This window comes from Neophocaena asiaeorientalis, unplaced genomic scaffold (genome assembly GCF_003031525.2).
Source record: "Neophocaena asiaeorientalis asiaeorientalis breed wild unplaced genomic scaffold, Neophocaena_asiaeorientalis_V1.1 scaffold461, whole genome shotgun sequence".
NCBI classification, from domain to species: domain Eukaryota; kingdom Metazoa; phylum Chordata; class Mammalia; order Artiodactyla; family Phocoenidae; genus Neophocaena; species Neophocaena asiaeorientalis.
This window is the reverse complement of record NW_020173230.1, coordinates 3,913,992-3,936,869: the sequence shown is the minus strand read 5'-3', so window position 1 is coordinate 3,936,869 and position 22,878 is coordinate 3,913,992. Positions and strand designations below refer to the sequence as shown.

The following is a 22,878-nucleotide window of genomic DNA, read 5'->3' as shown; positions in this document are numbered from 1 at the left end:
CTCTCTCTCTCTCTCTCTGTCTCTCTCTCTCTCTCTCTCTCTGTGTATCCTCTCCTCTTATGTTTCTCTGCCTCTGACTACAACCTTTTGTCTCTGTTTTTAACTCTGACAAGCCATGGGAACTCTCTCACTCCCTGGGGGGAAGCCGCCTGAGCTGAGAGGTGGACACAAGCGTTTCGCAATACACACAAGATAAAATCAGAAAACTGGCTCCTGTTCTAGGTTTGGGCTCAGTAGGGGAAAAGGGCAAAAGGGAAGCAGAAGGACGAGGGAGAAAGACTATGTGTGTCAGGGATGGGGACCGTTCACAGCCCATCACCCCAACCGGCAGGTACAGAGGGGTCACCCCGGGCCCCTCCCCCAATGCCCTTTGCAGCCTCCAGGCTCCCCATCTCCATGCCCTGGTTCCTCTCCAGACACCCGGTTGTCCCCTGCGGCGGGAGCCCAGGTGGCCCCAGGGGACTGTTCTGCGCCCCCCTTCCCCACAAGTGTGTGTTTGCATGCCCTCTTTGGCATGGATCTGGGGCTCTCCTGGGAATGCTGGCTCACACAGTAAAGTCTGAAGATCTAGGCGGTGCTGGAAGCCAGGCAAGCAGGAGGGGCTGTGAGGCCCGGGAGAGGAAGGAATCAGCTCATCTGGAGTCTGGGGCGTGGGTTGCTTCTGGGTCCCACTCCATCAGCCTAAGCTCCCTGGGGGACATTTCCACCTGGGACACAAACATGCAAGGGTGTGACCTGAGAGAGGGGTCTCTCCAGGGTCCTAGCCACCCTGTTGGGAGGCCCTTCCCAGGAGGACAGTCCAGGCAGAGGGGGTGGCCTCCTCCACCCTCCCAGGCCCCGTTGGTTAAGCCCAGGCCTAGGTGCAGGCTTCTCGCTTGTGGCCCTGGGGACTTTCAGGGTTGCTGGCAACGTGGTGTGGCGTGAGCCGTGTCGCTTGCTAGGTGGGTTTGAGCTGCCCAGAGTCAGGCCTGAGGTTCCGCTGTCATCCTGATGGCTCAGGGTTCACAAACGCTCTTCCTTTTGCCCTCCTGGCTGCCCACGGGGCTGCCTCTCCATCCATCCCTCGTGGGATGAAGGGACTGAGAGAGACAGATGGGGAACAGAGACTGGGATACTCAGACCAACCCCCCTTCCTCAATCCCTGCACCCCACCCAGTCACTCCAGCCCAAGAGAGCAAAGGCCATGCGCAGAGGGCACCATGACTTAGGAGGGGCTGGTCCTTGTCCAGCACCTACTGGGCACCAGGAACGGGCCTGGACAATTCACATACGTGAACCCCCAAATCCTTGGGGCAATCCCATGGTTAGCCTCATTTTACAGATGAAGAAATGGGGGTTGTGGTAGGTGCCACCAGGGTAGAAAACACAGGATGGGAATCCAGCAGGGGTGGACTGGGAGGGGTCTCAGAACTCCACTGGAGGGGAGCAGAGGGGGCTGCAGGGCCCCTGGGGGGAAGGTAGGGGTGGTCAGCTCCCCAACCCTGCCTCTGATCTGGGCAGCAGCCAGGGTGGTCCCCCGTCCTCCTCTCCGCCCCACCCCCAGCTTCCTCAGTGGGAGGATGAGGCCGGGCATTTCCACTTCTTTCTGGAAGGTTCCGGAGGTTAATGAGGGTAAAGCACGTAACACCACTCAGGGGGATGAAGTTCTGGGAAGAGAGGAACCTGGATCTGGGCTGAGGGCCAAGGGCAGGGCGGGAGACAGCACCTCTGCTCACGGAGCCTGACCGCCCGCTGTCCCAGGGCCACAGCTTGGCCCTTCTGCCCAGCCACCAGGCCCCTGAGGAGTCTCTGAGAACGTCAGAGACATTGACTGGAGGCCTTCGCTGCCTTGACAGAGCAGGAGACCCCTTCTCTTCCCACCGTGGACCTGCTCCGGCCTGGGCTATTTGGGAGGTGGACTCCTGGGGCCTGGGGAGCGTGGCTGATATGGCTGTGGTTGTCCCCAGCTGGGCTGCTTTATGTCTAAGGTACAGTTGGCGGGGTGAAGGGAAGAGCAGGTTCTCAATGCCACCTGGACCCCGGAGGGACGCCAAGCCCACAGCAAAGCCCCAAGGAGTTAAAAGCTGCAGGCAGACTGGACCTCGAGCTTATACCTCCAGGCTCAGTCCCCAAGGTAGGGACATTTATCTCAGGCTGTTCTCTCCCATCCCACCTTTCTGTGCATCCCCGGCTGCCCGGGCTGCGTGCTGGGCACCAGGGACAGGAACAGCTTGACCACAGCCCGCTGTCCTATGGGAACAAGGTGGCCAAAACAGAGGGACAGACCCCAAGTAGGCAGTCCCGAAGTGCCATGGGAAGCATTCCCAGCCTGCAGGAAGAAAGTTCTATGCCCTCTTAGGGGAGAGGGCTCTCTCCTTGCTGCCCAAGACAGTGGCCCCTTCTGCTGTGAAAGGGGCCCCTGGGCCCACAGGGATGGCAGGAGTGAGGTCAGGACAGCTGTCCAGCTCTCCCAAATAAGACCAAAGGATCTAGAGTTTCTGCTATTGGGCGGTGCCACACGGTGGGTCCACTGCGGAGAGGGTGGGGACAGGTGTGACGTGCCCACAGAGGGACAGCAAGAACTTACCTGCTTAGGACTCAGTGTCGTCATGTCCCCCTGGGACCCAGCAGTTCTGCTCATGGCATTTCCTCTAGAGAGAGAAACTTGCACTCTCGTCCAGCAGAAGTCATATCCAAGAATGCTCATGGCAGCCATATTCATAACAGGCCCAAACTGGACACAGTACAGAGGTCCGTCCATGGGCGAAGGGCATTGTGGGAGCTCCATCCGCACTGTGGAATGCTGTTCAGCAATGATGAAGTGTGGAGAGTTGACCCAGGCAACCACGTGGGTGACTGTCCCGGACTTTATTACACTGAGAGAAGCCTGACGCGGGGGAGTCTGCACGGTGTGATCCCATCCGTAGGGAGATCAGAACCAGGCAGGACTGACCAGGGTGACCAAGCTGGGCTAGAGGTGGTCCCCGGACCGGGGCACGAGAAAGTCTGCTGGAGGCTGCAAATGTTCTAGATCTCCATCTGGGGGACGGTTACCCAGGGGTCTACCTGTGTAAAAATCCATCAAGCTGTTCACTTAAGATGTGTGCGTTTGGGCTTCCCTGGTGGCGCAGGGGTTAAGAACCCGCCTGCCAATGCAGGGGACACAGGTTCGAGCCCTGGTCCGGGAAGATCCCACATGCCACGGAGCAACTAAGCCCGTGCTCCACAACTACTGAGCCTGCGCTCTAGAGCCCACGAGCCACAACTACTGAGCCCACGCGCCGCAACTAGTGAAGCCTGTGCACCAAGAGCCCGTGCTCCGCAACAAGAGAAGCCACCGCAATGAGAAGCCCGTGCACCGCAACAAAGAGTAGCCCCGCTTGCCACAACTGGAGAAAGCCCTCGTGCGCAGCAACGAAGACCCAACGCAGCCAAAAATAAATTAAAAAAAAATAAAGTGCGTTTTACTGTAAGAAAAGGAGTCCATGTTTATTCAACAAGTATCTGTCACTGTGTGCCACTGTGGCCACAGCAGGGAACAGACAGAGGCCTCTGCCCCTGGGGAGCTTGGCGGGTGGTGAGCTGTCTGCTGCCCTGGGAGGCCTGGTCCTTCTGTACTGAGCACACCGTCAGCCTGGCTGCCCCTCACTCAGGCACAAGCCAGAGAGACATGGGTGGAGACCAGCAGGGGAGGGAGGGGACAGTCACACAGAAGGTCCCAGGGATGCTAGGAGGGACAGTGGAGGTCCTGCTGAGGGCGAGTAGGGCAGGGAGACCCCGGTGAGCTGAGGGCTAAAGGGTGCCCAGAGGCCAGGGTCCCAAGTGCCCAGGTAATAGGAAAGGGCCTTTGTATTCTATTACAAGTTAATCACTAAAGAGATGTTGCCTATACGCTTATATTATACATAATGGCCCATCTCTGGGAACCCTGCCTCCCAGGTAATGAGCGTTAAGCTAAAATACCTTTGATTAGCTCATGGGGAACATCCTGACCAGGCCCACCTGTGGACGACTGCAGGAAGGAAGAAATTAACACATCCCTTCCGGAGTCCGGCCGGAAGCAGGACTTCACCTCCTTCCCTTTTAGTATAAGAGAAGCCTGGGGCTTCCCTGGTGGCGCAGTGGTTGAGAGTCCGCCTGCTGATGCAGGGGACACGGGTTCGTGCCCCAGTCCGGGAAGATCCCACATGCCGCAGAGCGGCTGGGCCCGTGAGCCATGGCTGCTGAGCCTGCGGGTCCGGAGCCTGTGCTCCGCAACGGAAGAGGCCACAACAGTGAGAGGCCCGCGTACCGCAAAAAAAAAAAAAAGAAGCCTGATTTCTCACTTGGGGAAGATGGTTCTTTGGGACTCGAGTCTACCATCTTCTCAGTCTGCTGGCTTTGGGAATAAAGTCGCTATTCCTTGCCCCAGCAACTCATCTCTTGATTTAGTGGCCTGCCCTGCAGTGAGCGGTATGAGCTCGGACTCGGTAACACCCACCGAGCACTGAAGCTGGGAAAGTGGAGAAGCTGACGTGGCGGCGTGGAGAGCCCTTTGAGCAGGGGTGAAGGGTGTGCTGGAGCCCTCCAGGAGCCGCCTCCGCCAGCCATCCACCTCCCCACCTCACCGTGGCTCCAAGGCTCCTGGTGTCTGTCAGCCCAGCCAGCGCCTGTCCAGAGCTGGAGCAGGGAGGCGGTGGCGCCAGAAGCCACGACAAGTTTATGTTGTGGCTCCTGCTGTGCTGGCCCCATGCCGAGTCCCCTGTCCTGCCCATAGTCATGCTTCTCGCCTGGGAGCTGGCAGAGGCTCAGCCAGGGTTCTGGAGTTCAGGGTCTCCTCAGAATCACGCCGTGCCCCCCCAGCCCTGGGCCATCTCTGCTCAGGGGGTGCCCTGAGAGCTGTGCCTGGCCCCTTTGCCCGCACCTCCCAGCCCCAGCCCTGCTCCTTCAAGTCCAGCCTGATGCCACCTCTTCCAGGAAGTCCACTTGGAGCATGTCTACCCTCCATGGAAAGGGAGTGCCCTTGGTTGCTCCGAGAGGCTGGGGCAGAGATCTGGGCCCAAGACTCTGGATTCCCAACCCTCATCTTTCAAAACCCAAGTCTCTTGGTATTCCACTTGCCTTGCCTCATTTTTCCGCTTTGGGAAGGGGCAGTTTTCAGCCACAGGGGCTGGGGCTGAGGGGCTTAAGTGACTGCAGCTCTGGGGAGGCCTCAGAGAAAGGGGACCTCTGAGGTCCTCCTGGCAGCCCTGCTCGGCCACTGTTGGGAGCCCCATGCCCACAGGGCACCTCAGGGACACCGGTCGGCAGCTGTTTGCCTGCCCTGCCCACCTAGGCTTCGGCCCAAGACCACTCTGGGCCACCTTGGGTTGCCCCGAGGGACCTGCAGTCTCTCCCCCGCCCCGCACAAGGTGTCCCTGGGGAGAACTGGCAGGGAGCAACATTCCACTTCGCTCTGCCCCCAGCTCAGTCAGGGTCTAGAACGTTCCCTCTGTCTTTGTATTTTCTCTTTCTGACTTCTTGTCTGTCTCTCTGCTTCTGTTTTTCTCCACTTGTTTCTCTTTTTCTCTGTCCTCCCAGGGAGATAGGGGGCCATGCTAGGAGTGGGTGACTTTGTCAAAATGCCTTTGCAGCAACTTGTCTACAAAGCAGACATAACCTTTGTCCCGGAGTTGTGGTGAGGACCAAGGACGATGAGGCACGGCCCGCACATAGTAGGGGCTCGGTCTGTGGCTTCCTCGTCATAAAAGGAGGATGATGGGAACGGCCCCTGGCTCCTGTGAGGACTAGTGAGAGGATGTTCCCGAAGTTCTCAGCACAGAAAAGTGCCTCTGCTGACATCAGCGAGCTCTACTCATAGTCATGCTATGAGGTGCCCCACTACCATTGCCCCACTTTACAGATTAGGCAAATGAGGCTCAGAAAGGCTGAGTTACTTGCCCACAGTCACACAGTAGGTCTTATTGACCTGCACCCAGCTCCCTACTCCCGCCCCACTCCTCTCTGTGATCCACTTTCTCTGGCTTCCTCTCTAACTTACAGCAATGCCTGCGCTGCCCTATTCTCTTGGGTTCTGTCTCCTCCCAGAAGTTCTCTCCTGGGTCCCGGCCGAGACTTGGCATTGGGAGCAGGGAGGACAGAAGGACGGCATGCCTTTCCTCTGGGCAGGGACAGCTTCCCCGGGAGACCCTGTGGGCAAGGGGCCTCCAGTTCATTACAATCCTTGAAGTCTGGTGAAGGGGAAGGGCACTGGCTCCAAAATACAAAAAAAATAACCCAAATTTAAAAATAGTAAATGTTTACTTAAATTTCTTCTAAATGTCAGTTTCATCCATTGTTAAATTTAGCATTTTAAGACATGTCACTGTTCTTGAAAACAATTTGTAGGTCACATTACATTCTCTCACTTTGGAAGAATCCCCAAGATTCCTAAGAATGCACGATGTTTGTGGAGAAATCAAGGCCAGCAGCAAATCAAATGAGTTCCTGGCCAAAGAGCTTCCAAAGCTAAACTATAAAATTATTTTCAAATATTTTTACAGCCACAGAAATGCATGTAAAGTTGGGGCATATGTGCATTTTTTTGATTGTGGTGAAAAAGAAAACAAAAAAACATGTAACATAAAATGTATCACCTTAACCATTTCGAGGGGCACAGCTCAGTACTGCTAAGTACGTTCACATTGCTGTGCAGCCAGTCTTCCGAAGTTTATCATCTTGCAAAACAGAAACTCTATACCCATTAAACGACAACCCCCCGTTCTCCCTCCCTGAGGCTCGAACCCTGGCAACCACCGTTCTACTTTCTCTTTCTGAGTCTGACTGCACTAGACATCACGTATCAGTAAAATTTATAGCATTTGTCTTTTGTGACTGGTTTATTTCACTCAGCATAATGTCCTCAAGGTTCATCCCTGTTGTAGCAGGTGTCCAGATTTCTTCCTCATATTCCACTGTATGTGTATAGACCACATTCTCTCTCTCTTTTTTTTTTTTTGCTATACGCGGGCCTCTCACTGTTGTGGCCTCTCCCGTTGCGGAGCACAGGCTCCGGACGCGCAGGCTCAGCGGCTGTGGCTCACGGGCCCAGCCGCTCCACGGCATGTGGGATCTTCCCGGACCGGGGCACGGACCCGCGTCCCCTGCATCGGCAGGCGGACTCTCAACCACTGCGCCACCAGGGAAGCCCCACATTATCTTTATCCATTTATCCATCACTGGACACTTAGATGGCTTCTACCTCTTGGCTACTGTGAAAAAAAAGCTACAATGAACAAGGGTGTGAAAACCCCTGTTTTCATTTCTTTTGGAAATATACCCAGAAGTAGGATCGCTGGATTATACGATAATCCTATTTTTAATCTTTTGAGGAACATGGTATGGGTGGCTTTTTTTAAATTTATTTTCCAGTTTTACTGAGATATCATTGACGCTCAACATTTATTGTAGGTTAATGATTTGATATAGGTATGGACTGGGAAATGACCACCACAATAGCTTACATCCGTCACCACATATAGTTGCAAGTTTTTTCTTGTGAGGAGAACTTTTAAGATCTACTCTCTTTGCAACTTTCAAACATACAATACAGCATAGTCACTGCACATGACCTCCCCAGGACTTATTTATCTTATAACTGGAACTTTGTACCTTTGGACCACCCCTCATTTCCCCCCCACACACACCCCACTGGGTGCATTTTAAAATGTTTATTGGAGTGTGGAGTGGAGCCCTGGCTGATGCAGCTCCAAAAATAGTCCTGTGTGATGGGCAAGGCATGCAGTACACAAGCTCAGGAGATCCAGAAATAAAATTTTAATTTCCTATCACTCAATGTAATCTTGATCAGACCCTCACTTCTCATTTCAGCCGATTCAGATCCAACCCCCTCCCTGGGGTAGCACCCAGGGGGCTCACCTTTGTCTAAGCCTCTTTCCTCATCCCTGGCAGAGGCTGGAGGGGCAGCTGGTCTTCCTGGCCCTTCCAAGTCTCCTCTGATGCTCAAAACCCCAGACGCTGCAATTCAAACACTTTTTTCTTTCTACGCTACTGATTTGCCGTGAATTTCATAGACATGCTTCGAAACTCAAGAGCTGCCTCCTGGCCTGTGCCAGGAGCACTAAGACCTTCACGAGGCTTAGGCACTTTTGCTAGTGTGGGTCAAGGTCTTAAAACATATTTTTTTTTTTTTTTTTTTTGGCGGTACGCGGGCCTCTCACTGTTGTGGCCTCTCCCGTTGTGGAGCACAGGCTCCGGACACACGCAGGCTCAGCAGCCATGGCTCATGGGCCCAGCCGCTCCGCGGCATGTGGGATCTTCCCAGACCAGGGCACGAACCCGCGTCCCCTGCATCGGCAGGCAGACTCTCAACCACTGTGCCATCAGGGAAGCCCCTTAAAACATATTTTACGGCCACTCTGGTATAGAGATGGATGCAATCCAAGCTGGATTCATTGTTACATATTCATTCCTATTCATTCTTCCTTCTGATTCTAAAAGAAATTGAAACATTTTGTAGGTCCCTAAAAATATGTGGGCAGGGGTACTCGATTCAAATGACATGGGTTAGGGGGCACAGGAAGTTCAGGGCGGGAAGGAGACCCACATGCTAACATTTCAAAACGTCAACCCACTGAATTTCCAGCACCCAAGTCCATCCACGTCACTCTGCTTCTCCAAACCCTGCCCAGGAGAAATCCGAGCTCCCTCCCAGCAGTCAAGACCCTCCACTGGCTGGCTCTCTTCTGCCCTCACAGGCTCAGGTTCCATAGGCCTCTAACACCTCCCTCTTGGATGTTTCCAGAACAGCCCAGGCTTCACCACTCCCCACACCTTTGCTCAGGCTGCCCCCTCCACTGGGAGCATCCCCTTCCCACCTGGACCCCATCATGCACACCTGTGCATCCTTTGAAAGCCAGCTCAAATGTCACTTACTCTTTGAAGATCCTGGGCCCCCTCCCTCCTCTGTATTCCTCATTCATTTCTCTGCTGTAGCACTTACCTGACCTTTGATGTCCATCTCTTCCCTTTGACTGTGAACCCCTTGAGGGAAGTTGGTTTTCCCATGGATCCCCAGCACCCAGCACCAGTCCTTGAATGCTGACGACATAAGCAGATGACTGACTGAATGAATGAAGGAAGGAAATAGGAAATGAGAGCAGTGGTCCGCTTAGGAAAGGGATCCCCTCTGTAGCCCCCCCCCCCATAGATGGAGGGTCTGGACTGATTGTGGAGCCAGGCTGAGCTCCCCTCCCCGTCCCACCCTCTGACTCACCTCCTCTCCAGAAACTGGTTTCTGGGAAAGTGCTGGAAGCTCGGCTTGCCTCCCTGGCTGGATCCTCAGTGTAGACCCCATTCTGCCCCAGGAGTCCCTGTGCTCAGAGGCTGTGCTCTGAGGACACTGGGCCAGGGGCCGGGCAGTGCAGAGGAAAGGGTCTTGCGTGTCAGTGGGGATGGGGTCAGGGTGGGCAGCAGCCTGAGGCCCTCCCGGCAGCCCCCACGGAGCCTCCTCCCTTTCTTCTGAAGTGGAGTGATGCAGGATGCCGGGCCCCACGGGAACCACCGGGAAAAAAGGGATGACAGCACCTACTCACAGGTTGTCATGAGAACCAAATGAGAAAACCGTGGGTGCCCGGAGTCCAGGTGGCATCTAGTGGGTGCTAAAGGGATGTCATCTGGGGTGCAGCATGGAGAAGTTCAAGACCCTGCAGGGACTGCCGTCACCCTTTGGGATGCCCAGCACCTGAACCCCCTTCTTCTGTCCAGGGCCTTCCTCCCTCCCCCCCGACCCCATCTTCGGAGGCAGGCCCCTCCCAGCACAGATGCCACCCCAGCTTTCCCAGCTCCGTGGGGATGCAGGGGGTGCGGCTGGGTAACAGTTGTGGTGGCAGCACCTGGCGTCAGAGTCGGCATGAGATGAGGGGTCTGGCCAGGGCGTCAGTGGGGTGTCCGCACCAAGCCGCTTCTGGCTTGTGATTTGGGGCGTTGTCCCTGGCTGGGTGTGGCCTTTGGGCCTGGTTGTCTGGCTCTCCTGGAGAATCCATGACACACTCAATAGCCTCTAATGAACCTCTTTCTATTTAAATTAGTCCGAACTGGTTTCTGTTGTTTCGAACCAGAAATCTGGGAAGTGTGGCCCCCAAAAGCTAAGGGGATTGTGGGTAGCATCATTAAAGATCTAGTGCCTGGGAGAAGGGCGGGTTTGATCTGTTCATGTTGCTCTGTGAAGCAAGAGCACAGAAGGGAGGCCCAACCCCACTCTGGAAGCTATATTCCAGAAGGGCTCGTGACAAACTGGAGGTTACTGGGGGGCAATGACCAGGTCAGCGTGGGTCTAGAATTCATAGTGGGGGAGGGGAGCCTGGCTTGGAGCTGAGTAGGCTGAAGGCCCTCGGGAGAACAGCCCACGGTGGTGGGGAGTGAGCCCCAAATTTACCAAGAAGCCAACAAACTTCTTCTCACTCCCCAGGGGGCCTCGCCCAAACCCAGGGATGGGGGCACATGCCTGAAGGATGAACAGGCAGAGGGAGCAAATCTCAGTAGCTGAGGATGACTGATAAGGGCCTTGATAAACCACCTGAAAACATAGCCCTAAGTATGCTGAGAAACCATTATTTTCCTACTGACCACTTAGCCAAAGGTCACAGATTGATAATTAGCGTGCTAGCGAGGACACAGGGGAGCTGGCACTCTCCTGTATGCTGATGGCTGTGTACACTGAAACCACCACCGCAGCAGGAAATTTGGCACATCCTACGGAAGTCCCGCCCACACATGTCTTCTGACCTAGGGATTCCATTTCTAGGAATTTATCTTCGGTTACATTTGCTCATGTGCAAAATGACGTGTGAGCCATGCTATTGTTCGGTGAAAGCAAATGATGGCGGCAACCTGCTCATCCACTAGCAGGGGACATCAAAGAGGTGATGGATGTTACCTCCACACAACAGAAAACTGGGTAAGCGGCAAAGAGAACAAGGGTGTTTTTTGTGTACAGATATGCACGGCTCTCCGAGATAAAAGAAGTGAAACTCTCAGTGTAACCACTAAGCTACTATTTGTGTATGAAAGAAAAAAAAAAACCACGTTTGCCGACGCACTGCAGGCAGAGACTGTCCGAAAGGATGCACAAGGGATCAGGAATAGTGGCTGCCTCAGGGGAGTGGAAGTGGCTGGGAGAGAAGAGAGACTGACTTTTCACTGAAGGCACTGTAAACCTTCAATACCTTCTGAATTTGGAAAAGCATACGTGTAGCGTATAAATAACAAAATAGGAAAAGAAAACAAAATGTGACAGGAAATAGAACCTGCTAGGCACCCCGATATGAAGTGTGTCCTGGGTGTTTTGGGAGGGTGTCACCGCTCCCTCTTTGCAGGTGATGAAATGGAACCAGCTCGGAGAGGTTCAGGGAGCCACCCAGCGTCACCCAGCAAGGGAGTAGTGGGGCTGGGGCTAGGACCCAAGTCTGCAGTCATGCTTGGGGCAATACCTTCACCGGGAGCCAGCTGCCCAGGGCCAGTTGTTGCTGTGCCAGCCCCGGACTGTGACCCCTAGATCTGGGAAGGGGGACAGTTCTAGAAACTCAGCTCTAGACACCGAGTCCGGAAGAAAGATCTGGGGAAGCCAGGCCTAGCCCTGCCAGGGGACAGCTGTGTGACCTCCAGCAAGTAATTTCCCCTCTTTGAACTTGAGCGCCTCATCCAGGTTCCCACTGAGGGGATGTAAAAGCGGTAAATGAGGTGAGACTGAGAAAGCTCCCTCCTCGCAAGCAGGTTCACCCAAATAATCCAGGTCTTTCAGACTGGCCCCCACACCTCTGGATCCCCCAAATCTCTGAGCTGTCCGGCTTCACTTCCTTCTGGGTCCACGCAACTCTAACACAAACACTCCCATTGTTTACTAAGTTCATCCGATTATTCAACCATTCAATTTACACCTTTGCAGGGCCTCCAAGCGTCAGCCTCGGGTGGCCAGGGCTATCCTCCTCTCACGACCCCACCCGCGCATCCCCGCACTTGCTCACGCCTCCCAGAGCGCACTCGGGCCCACAGCCCTTGAGCGCCTGGGTACAGGCACTCGGACCACGCCCGCCGCCCACAAGGACCCGTGGCGCAAGTCACCGGGGGCCCTACGGCTCCACTAGACTAGACGGGCGCCCAACGCCCCTCAGCTCCAGCCTGCGCTCCCCAACCCCTAAGCGCAGGCCCCTCCCCTAAACCGCCCCAGGTGCCCAATGAGCGCCGCGGCTCGGGAAGGCCCCGCCCACCCCGGGGAGCCCCGGCTTCCGATTGGTCCTCCCGGGCGCTGGGTCCCCCCTCCTCACATGGGGCGGTGGCGGGGTGAATGAAGTGGGAGCGATTCCTCCGCCCCCGCGCTTACCTACCAGGCGCAGCGGGGCCCGCCCCCCCACTCCGCGCCCAGTCCAGCGCCCGCCCGACTGCCCGACTGCCGGCCGCTGCCCTGGACCCTGGCGTCCGGCTCCCCCCGTGCCAGGACCCCGCGTCGCGGACCCACGATGGCCAAGCGCAGCTCGCTGTTCATCCGCATCGTGGAGGGGAAGAACCTGCCCGCCAAGGACATGTGAGCGTGGCCGGAGGAGGGAACCCCAACTTTCCGGGGAGGGGCGCTGCCCGTTATGCCTGCTTGACCTTTCTGGGGTCCACACGGCCCGCCCACAAGTAGAGCAGTGATGAGGGTGTGGCGAGTGTGGCTGCAGTGGGAGACTGGCAGGGAAATGGGGACAGTGAGATTTGCTGCGAGCACCGGACAGTGGGTGACAGGGAAGGGCCGGGGTCTGGGGAGGGGGCGGGGATCTGTAAGGGGCCTTAGTGAATAGGGGGGAGAGAACGGCCGCTCAAGAGGGTAAGGGGCTTTGATAGGACAGGAGCTGGGCGTGGGGGAGACATCGAAAAGGAGTTGTCTCCATGCACTGCCGGCAAGGGGGGGGAGCGGGGTGTGGCTGGAGGGTGTGGGGTGCCCCCCCTAGAAACGAGGGGTCTTCCTCAGTAGTTCTGGGACCCTTAGTACCTGGGAGTGCACGGGAAACACCATGGGGCCCAGGGGCTGTCCTGGGGCTCCCTGCTGTGCATTTGGGAAGGGAGGGGCTGGCCTGAAGAGTGGACCTTAGGTCAGGAGGCTGGGACCGGTGCAGGATGGGGTGGCTGGGTAGTAGCGGCTCTTGTACCCTTGGCTTTACCTGAGCCATTGCCTTTAATCCTCACAGCCACCCAGCAAGGTCGTTCTCACCATTCCATTTTACAGATGTGGAAACCGAGGCTCAGAGACGTGAAATGCTGGCTCCAAGTGGCAGAGCAAGGTCTTGAGTCTAGGGCTCCTAACAAGCACTGACTCCTAGGACCTTCCCTGGCCCCTGGCCAGATTTGAGGAGGTTTCTGAAGCCCCCATCCCAGCCTCCTCAATAGGTGCCAGAGCTGAGCAGTCCAATCCCATCACTGGCTCCCTTGCCTGAACCTCAGGCAGCTCACTGTCCCCAAAGCCTCAGTTTCCCTGCTGTAAACTGGAGGTGGGAATCCCTCGCGGATAAGAGTGGTGGAAAGTACGAAGCTTGAGGGGCCTGGCTGCCTAGAGGAGGGGGCGGGGACGGGGGAGCCCGGAGGAGCCCGGAGGCAGCATATGGTCCAAAGTCTGGCAGCCTCCCCACCTCCGGGCTCCTCAGAGAGCTCCCGGATGCAGAGAGGTGGTGGACTGGGGAGTGGGGTGCAGGAGGACGGGGCAAGGGCATCTCCCTCACGCGCACAGTGGCCCCTGTGAGTTTCCCAGCACTTTCAGCGCCATGAGCAGTTCCAGTTCAAGGCCCCCTGGGCCTGAGGAGGCCTGGCTCAGCAGTTGCCATGGCAATGGGTGAGGGAGGGTGCTGGGCGGGCTGTCTCAAGGTGGGTTTCGCTGCGTGGGGGGCAGTTGGGGCGGGAGCTGGGAATGTGGTCTCTCAGGTGGGAAGGCAGATGAGCTCTGAGAAGGGTCTCGGCCTCCAGGCCCAGCATCTAAGCACCCCCCATGCGGGCACTGGTATCTAGGTCAGCTTGGCCTCCTCTGGCTGGTGGCGCCTGGGAGGAGCAGCCCCTCCATCTGTTGCCTCCCTCCCCATCCCTGCAGCGCTGGCCCTAGTGCCTGACTCTAGGCTTTCACCAGCCTAGGGCGGTGAAACTGTGGACTCTGCCTACCTGGGAGCCATGGTGCCCGGTTCCCTGCCCAGCCCTGCCTCTGCACAGCTGAGGGACACCACCAGGTGCCTCCATCCCCAGGGGAGGGGCCACCAAGTTCTGAGGGTTCTGCCTCCAGAATCTCTTTCCTTGCCCTGCCCTCTTGTCTCCTCACCTCCCCCTACCTCCTTTCCTCTGCCTTCTGCATAGAGGCTGGTGTGCACAGCTCTGACCGTCAACCATCTCTTAAATCTAGCTGTGAACCTCCGCCACCCCAGCCCCTCACATTTGGGCTACTGGCCTTCACAGCCCTGCTTCTGCACACGTGTGAGTCTTCTGCCTTCAAGGACTCCCCTTCAGGTTTCACTGGAAAACTCCTATTCACCCTTTAGAACCTCTTCCAAACTTCTACTCCTCTTCAGGACTTTCCCTGGTGCCCTTGGGCAGGGTTCCTTGCCCCTGCTCCATGCCTTCCGGCACGTCAGGTGAGCTGGAATTAGGACAAAGCCCTTGATAGCAATTGCTTCTTCGTGGGCTGCCTGCACCACGTGACTCTAAGGGCAGGAACCATGACTCATTCGTCTTGGCATGCCAGGTCCCTTAAGGGACGCCTGGTCCACAGTAGGGGAGATTCAGATGTGTCCAGGACCTTCCCATTTAATCCTCTTATTAACCCTGTAACGTAGATATGCTCCATTTGTAGATGGGGAAACCGCGGCTCAGGATGGGAAGTCCTTTTCCAAGGCCACACAGCCAGTAGGGGGAGAAATCAGGATTCAAACCCAGTCTGCTGCTGACAGGCCAACCAAGCTGGACCCAGGTTGCAAGCTTGACGGGGGCGGGGCTCAGTGGGGACCAAGCCTCGCAAATGCCATGCAGAGCGTTGGCTCAGGCATGGCGGGGGTTTGGAGATCACAGGAGACCCTCCCCAAGTGCTGGAGGCACGGGGGGTGGTGAGCCTGCCCCACTGGACCTCATCAGCCCCAGCTTGTCTCCCGAGCAGCATCCCTTCTAGCTGGGACTTGCATGCTTCTGAGGACGGGGAGTTCACTTTCATCCATGGTGACCCATCTTGACTGAGGCAGTTCTGAGGAAGGGCATCATCACACAGTGACCACTTGCCTCCCAGCCACTTCCACTCAGGGTTTTTAGTCCCCTTAAGGGCACAGAGCACAGCTGGGCACCCTATCACCAACAGCTTCCAGAGCCCACCTGTTTCTGTCATGCTTCCTCCCATCCTTGGGTGCCTGGGTCAGCCATACAGGAGCTGAGTCTCATGGTGACCAGTGACTCACTGGCTCCCACGCCCAGTGGCCCTGGGGACGGGCCCGGGGCTATTTTGGGGTTTACCCTGATCCTCCCCATTCCACTGCCAAGGCCCTAAATATAGAGGCCCCACAAGGAGCCAGGCTGGGCCAGCCACAGTTGGGCTCAGGTCCTTAAATCTGGCCTCAGCCCACTCTTGACACTGCCCCCTTCCGCCCCTCTGATCCAGCCACCCAGCTCATGGCTGCCCTGCACACTAGGTCTGGTCCTGCCCGCAGGCCTTTGCCCACCCCAGTGACCCCGCCTGCAACAGGAGCCCCAAACCTCACTGTTCAGTAGGGATTCATTCGTTGAGCTGCGCAGTGGGCAGTGCCCAGTCTTAGGAGACATTTCCCATCAGTGTAAGGAGAACCTTTGGAGATGTTTGTCTCCAGTAGCTTCCTCTGCCGGAAGATCCCCTTTTGAGAAGGGAAGCTGGGCTTGGAATTCCCCAACCTCCAACATGCAAATACACTTCCTTTTTATGGATGCCAGGCCTGAAGGGCACTTCTGAAGACAGGCCACCCCCCCCCACCCCCCCGCCTCTTCCCCATCAGTGGCCCTGGGCCAGGCCGGTGCTGCCCTCAACCCCAGGAATCAATTCCCCACCAACAGAGACAGGAGGAACCAAGCGGTCCTGGGTTGCCTGGCCCATTTGTTCTTTTCCAGATGGCTGGGAGCTTGAGGCCAATGGTTTTATTCGTTCATTCATTCATTCATCCAACAAACACTCAAGGGACCCTGTCAACACAGAAGAGGTCCCCCCTCTCAGGTAGCTCATAGACAGGTAGGGGAGGCAGCTGACGACAGTACCTCACTAGCAGTGCTGGGATGGAGGGAAACGTGCCAGGGAGGGGGCTGGCGGGGGGATGGCAGGGGAGCCCTTACTCCGGGCCTCTGGGACAGGAGAGGGCTCTTAGTGAAGGGGACTGAGGAGGGGTCTTGGGAGGAGTGGGAAGACAGTCCAGGCGGGAGGCACTGGAGGAAGCAAGTCTGAGCGGAGAGAGTGAGGGGCTGACTTGGCTGAGGGTTAGGGAGGAGAAGCACCTTTCCCCCCACCCCGCCCGAGCTGGAGAAGCAGCGGGCAGGGGAGCCTTGGTGCACGATCCTGCCTTTGCTTCACCAGCGCCCTCCCAGACCGAGGGTGGAGGTACTTTCCTGCCTGAGGAATCTTTGGGTCCCAGCCCAGGACCTGGTGCCTCAGCCTTGACTGTCTTTTTCCTGGGGTCGCTGGGAGCCCCTGGAGGAGGAAGGAGGGGTGCCCACGGCCAGCCGCCCCATCAGTCAGCCCCTCCCCGCCTGTCTCTTGCAGCACGGGCAGCAGCGATCCCTACTGCATCGTGAAGGTGGACCACGAGCCCATCATAAGGTACTGCCCTCGCCCCGCCCCCACCTGAGGGTGAGTGAGATGGGCTGCCCCCTGGGGCCCGTTTGAACTCACACATCTGGCGTGTGTGTGTGTGTGTGTGTGTGTGTGTGTGTGTGTGAAATTTGCGTGGAGATTTGCGTGGCGAGGGCTTGGAGCATCTGATCCCCTGAAGCCCATCAGGCCCTAACAGCCTGCTAGGAGGTAAGAAAGACCCTCTAGTCTTGCTGATTACTGACCTTAACGCCCATGGAGGGATTATCTACCGTGGGCTGGGTGCTCAGACAAGGGCCTCTCCCCCACTCTGTCGCTCTTTACAACCCGCAGAAGGGACAGGTGATGATGACTAGTTACAACAGCAGTCACTTAGGGAACGTGGTCTCTGCCAGGCCCTGTGAGAAACCTTTTCCAGCCCGTTTAATGCTTCCAGTGAGCTCCGTACAATAGGGTCACATCCTGTTTACAGAAGAACTAACTTGTCCAGAAGGGCCACTTCCCCTGGGCATCCCTTTCTCCATGGGCTCCATGATTCTGGCAGGGTCTTTGCTGTTTGGTCCCCTCTCTCACTCAGGCCTTTGCCTCAAAGTTCATGGCCAAAGCCGCTCAGCTCTTCTGCCCATCTGGGTGTCCACTGCTGATTGAGAGCCAAGGCTGCCATACACAGTTCTTCTCACTGCAGACGCCTTTTTCCAGATTCTCTCCTGAGCATGGGCGCCATGAGGGGGGAGACATGCGTGCTCTGATTGTCTCAATGACAGACAGAGAAACCAAGGCCCCAGAGTTCAAGTGACCTGTCCAAGAACTGGTTGGGATGAAGGTGATCCCTGAGCCTTCATCTGGGTCCTTGGGGAGTTTCAGCTTCCCCACATCCACATACCCTGCTGAGCCCTATGTGCTGAAGGCTCTGTCCTGGGGGGTTCGGCCAGAACTGGGTGAGGCTTTGCCCATACCGGACCTCTGTGGGTCAGGACCCAGACCTTGGCTCTCAGGGCCCCCAGGAGGACTCTCTGTCTCCAGAGTCAACTTGGCCATCCCACTGCCTCTACAGTGAGTCTGTCCAGCATCTGGAGCCAGGGGGAGGCTTTGGTCCTGGCTCTGCCACTGTCCTGCTGTGTGACCTGAGGCCAGCTACTGCCAGCTCTGGTCTCAGTTTCCCCCAATGGAAAATGGCCCGATAGACGCAGCCTGTGCCCCACCCAGGGCAGAGAGGAAGGTCAGGAGGGAATGATTGGTGATGGACGGTGGGTCCGGGACAGGGAGAATCATCACCTAGCAGAGCAGTTTTTCCCGGGAATGGAGGCAGATGTGGGGAAAGGTGGGCTCAAGCCACACAGCCCCGCCTTGTCCCAGCCCGGGGCCTGCGGGCGGCCCAGGCAAGTGCTGAGGGTCCTCTCTTGCAGGACAGCCACTGTGTGGAAGACCCTGTGCCCCTTCTGGGGCGAGGAGTATCAGGTGCACCTGCTGCCCACCTTCCACTTGAGAAGCACCTTTCCCCCCACCCCGCCCGAGCTGGAGAAGCAGCGGGCAGGGGAGCCTTGGTGCACGATCCTGCCTTTGCTTCACCAGCGCCCTCCCAGACCGAGGGTGGAGGTACTTTCCTGCCTGAGGAATCTTTGGGTCCCAGCCCAGGACCTGGTGCCTCAGCCTTGACTGTCTTTTTCCTGGGGTCGCTGGGAGCCCCTGGAGGAGGAAGGAGGGGTGCCCACGGCCAGCCGCCCCATCAGTCAGCCCCTCCCCGCCTGTCTCTTGCAGCACGGGCAGCAGCGATCCCTACTGCATCGTGAAGGTGGACCACGAGCCCATCATAAGGTACTGCCCTCGCCCCGCCCCCACCTGAGGGTGAGTGAGATGGGCTGCCCCCTGGGGCCCGTTTGAACTCACACATCTGGCGTGTGTGTGTGTGTGTGTGTGTGTGTGTGTGTGTGTGAAATTTGCGTGGAGATTTGCGTGGCGAGGGCTTGGAGCATCTGATCCCCTGAAGCCCATCAGGCCCTAACAGCCTGCTAGGAGGTAAGAAAGACCCTCTAGTCTTGCTGATTACTGACCTTAACGCCCATGGAGGGATTATCTACCGTGGGCTGGGTGCTCAGACAAGGGCCTCTCCCCCACTCTGTCGCTCTTTACAACCCGCAGAAGGGACAGGTGATGATGACTAGTTACAACAGCAGTCACTTAGGGAACGTGGTCTCTGCCAGGCCCTGTGAGAAACCTTTTCCAGCCCGTTTAATGCTTCCAGTGAGCTCCGTACAATAGGGTCACATCCTGTTTACAGAAGAACTAACTTGTCCAGAAGGGCCACTTCCCCTGGGCATCCCTTTCTCCATGGGCTCCATGATTCTGGCAGGGTCTTTGCTGTTTGGTCCCCTCTCTCACTCAGGCCTTTGCCTCAAAGTTCATGGCCAAAGCCGCTCAGCTCTTCTGCCCATCTGGGTGTCCACTGCTGATTGAGAGCCAAGGCTGCCATACACAGTTCTTCTCACTGCAGACGCCTTTTTCCAGATTCTCTCCTGAGCATGGGCGCCATGAGGGGGGAGACATGCGTGCTCTGATTGTCTCAATGACAGACAGAGAAACCAAGGCCCCAGAGTTCAAGTGACCTGTCCAAGAACTGGTTGGGATGAAGGTGATCCCTGAGCCTTCATCTGGGTCCTTGGGGAGTTTCAGCTTCCCCACATCCACATACCCTGCTGAGCCCTATGTGCTGAAGGCTCTGTCCTGGGGGGTTCGGCCAGAACTGGGTGAGGCTTTGCCCATACCGGACCTCTGTGGGTCAGGACCCAGACCTTGGCTCTCAGGGCCCCCAGGAGGACTCTCTGTCTCCAGAGTCAACTTGGCCATCCCACTGCCTCTACAGTGAGTCTGTCCAGCATCTGGAGCCAGGGGGAGGCTTTGGTCCTGGCTCTGCCACTGTCCTGCTGTGTGACCTGAGGCCAGCTACTGCCAGCTCTGGTCTCAGTTTCCCCCAATGGAAAATGGCCCGATAGACGCAGCCTGTGCCCCACCCAGGGCAGAGAGGAAGGTCAGGAGGGAATGATTGGTGATGGACGGTGGGTCCGGGACAGGGAGAATCATCACCTAGCAGAGCAGTTTTTCCCGGGAATGGAGGCAGATGTGGGGAAAGGTGGGCTCAAGCCACACAGCCCCGCCTTGTCCCAGCCCGGGGCCTGCGGGCGGCCCAGGCAAGTGCTGAGGGTCCTCTCTTGCAGGACAGCCACTGTGTGGAAGACCCTGTGCCCCTTCTGGGGCGAGGAGTATCAGGTGCACCTGCTGCCCACCTTCCACTCGGTGGCTTTCTACGTCATGGACGAGGATGCCCTCAGGTGGGTGGAACCCCAGTCCTCAGCTGGGGCCCAGACCCCACCACTTGTCCCTCTCTGGCCCATTTCACTGCTGGGACTGCTGGTCACGGCATCCTCTTTACAGCCTGGAGGGAGGGGGAGCCTGGGGGGATCTGGAAGGTGCAGGGTTTGGATGTGCGGTGTGTGTGTCTGTGTGTGGATTCCTTGTGCTCCCACCGTATCACGCGTGTGCACGTGCACTGGGCTGTGTGTGCGCGGGGGTGCAAGCTAGGAACCAGGCCCCCGGGGATGCAAGCTAGGAACCAGGCCCCCGGCGATGCAAGCTACGAACCAGGCCCCCGGGGGTGCAAGCTAGGAAACAGGCCCCCGGGGGTGCAAGCTAGGAACCAGGCCCCCGGCGATGCAAGCTAGGAACCAGGCCCCCGGGGGTGCAAGCTAGGAACCAGGCCCCCGGGGATGCAAGCTAGGAACCAGGCCCCCGGGGGTGCAAGCTAGGAACCAGGCCCCCGGGGATGCAAGCTAGGAACCAGGCCCCCGGGGATGCAAGCTAGGAACCAGGCCCCCGGCGATGCAAGCTACGAACCAGGCCCCCGGGGGTGCAAGCTAGGAAACAGGCCCCCGGGGGTGCAAGCTAGGAACCAGGCCCCCGGAGACAGGAGCGTGGCACGTTTGTGGGCATGTGTGTCAGTCCACGTGCGGAAACATATCCCATGCCCATGAGAGGGCCTACAGAAGGGTCATGGGTCCGGCTCCGTGGGCTCCGGTAAGTGACTGGAGTGTCAGTCTCCCTGCTCCCGCCAGGGGCCCCGACCTGCATGGGAGGGGGTCCTGGGCTCCGCACCGAGCCCTGCCCAGCTCTGGCTCCCTCTCCACCCTCCAGCCGGGACGACGTCATTGGGAAGGTCTGCCTTACCAGGGACACCCTGGCTACTCACCCTAAGGGTAAGATCCCGGGAGGGAGCCCACTCTTTCTCCTCCCCTGGCCTCCCTCCCCTGGCCCCCAACTTGTCTGCCCAGTCCCCGGCCCATCCTCCACTCTGAGACCCTTCTTCTGGGCTCCTTCAGGCCCCCATGCTCAGGAAAAGCCATTTCTACCCTCCCCAGAAGGGCCTGTGGCCCTCTCCAACTCCTGCACCCCGGCCTCTGTGCCCCATTCTGCCCCTGCCCTCAGTTGGGACCACATCCCCCCAGGGCAAAGAGGGGCTGCTAGTGGTGGGATCTGAGGCCTCTGCAGGCAGAAGAAGGGGCCCCTTTATGCTGCATGGCCCAGGTGTGGGAACCCCTCCTCCCAATCTGGCTGGCTCTGTACCCCACGGGGTCCCCTCAGCCTGGGTCCTAGTGTCCTAAGTCTGAGGGGTCGGCCTGGAGCGGGGCCGGGCTGGAGAGCGCCTTGGAGGATTCTGGGGATGCGGACATTGTTTGGAGGGGTCAGCCCTGCCCTAGCCTCACCGTGTGACCTGGTGCTGCCTCCTCTGGACTGAGTCCCCACCTGCCAATGAAGGTTCAGACCAGGAGCTCTGAGATGCTTCAGACTCTGCTGGCCGGAGCCCCTGTGACTCTCAAGGGGCCTTCCCGGCACACGCCTGCTCCTGTCCGTGAGGCTGGGGCAGGCCTGGGGGCAGGGGCGTCTGCTGACTCACGGAGCCTCTTGGCCCCTGCCAGGCTTGAGGCCTGTCCTGCCTGTGGCCCCAGCCAGCCACTTGGGGGCCAGTGGCCCTAATGATGCCATTGCCTCGTCACACCCCCGTCTGGGCTTAGGCCTTCCTCCCAGCACCCCTGGGCGAGAGCCACTCTCCCCCTGTTTTGAGATGAGGAAACTGAGGCAGAGAGGCCGGTCCCAGGATGGGTCAGGGTCAGGGCCACCAAATGCAGTGTGGCCCAAGAGTGAGGACTTGGACTTTGACCCAGGCTCTTTTAACCACTGTTGTTCAGCTTCTGAACCTCAGTTTCCCCATCTGTCGCTGGGGACAGCAGCCCCTGCCTCGTGGGAGCTTGAGAGGCTTCTGAGGGGCCTGTGCAGGGGCCCGTGGTGCCTGGAGGGGCTGAGAGAGAAGGGCCAGGGCCCTGGCTGAGCCGCGGCCCCTCAGGTTTCAGTGGATGGGCCCATCTGACGGAGGTCGACCCTGATGAGGAGGTGCAGGGCGAGATCCACCTGCGGCTGGAAGTGGTGCCGGGGACCCGGGCCTGCCGGCTGCGCTGCTCTGTGCTGGAGGCCAGGTGAGCCCTGGGAGACCAGGCAGTGGGCCCCTCAAAACTAGAGAAACCCGGGCTTCCCCGGTGGCGCAGTGGTTGAGAGTCCGCCTGCCGATGCAGGGGACGCGGGTTCGTGCCCCGGTCCAGGAAGATCCCACATGCCGCGGAGCAGCTGGGCCTGTGAGCCATGGCCGCTGAGCCTGCGCGTCCGGAGCCTGTGCTCCGCAACGGGAGAGGCCACAACAGTGAGAGGCCCGCGTACCGCAAAAACAAACAAACGAAAAAAAACAACTAGAGAAACCCACTGTGGATGCTGGGCCTCCTCTCCCCCGAGTCCACCTCCTGACCCCGTGCCTCCTCCCTGGACAGCGGGCTCTTGGGCACATGGGCGCGGCTTCTCTGACCTGAAGACGTTTCCCAGGTGACCCCACTCAGGAGGCTGTGTCTCTTAGGGGAAGGGATGATGTTCTAATGCCGGAAATTCAGGCATCCTAGAGCAGTGGGGGTGATGGGTGACAGGGGACCCTGAACCCTGATCATACAGCCCCAGTGCCAAGACTGGGCTTCCCCTGGCTTTAACTTCAATATGAACTTGTC

The 22,878-nt window shown here is 58.0% G+C and overlaps 1 protein-coding gene and 1 pseudogene across 2 annotated transcripts in view; both read left to right on the top strand.

Moving 5' to 3' along the window:
• The first annotated feature begins 12,301 nt into the window (after positions 1-12,301).
• Positions 12,302-19,385, top strand: LOC112399883 (multiple C2 and transmembrane domain-containing protein 1-like; annotated as a pseudogene).
• LOC112399997 (ras GTPase-activating protein 4) overlaps positions 18,545-22,878 on the top strand; it is an 18,547-nt gene continuing 14,213 nt past the window's right edge. For both annotated transcript variants that reach the window (XM_024745506.1, XM_024745505.1), the window contains exons 1-4: positions 18,545-18,598; positions 19,996-20,109; positions 20,969-21,030; positions 22,176-22,305. In XM_024745506.1, coding sequence (XP_024601274.1) covers positions 20,090-20,109; positions 20,969-21,030; positions 22,176-22,305 — 212 coding nt within the window. In that variant the 5' untranslated portion in view covers positions 18,545-18,598; positions 19,996-20,089. The remainder of the gene's footprint in view (positions 18,599-19,995; positions 20,110-20,968; positions 21,031-22,175; positions 22,306-22,878) is intronic.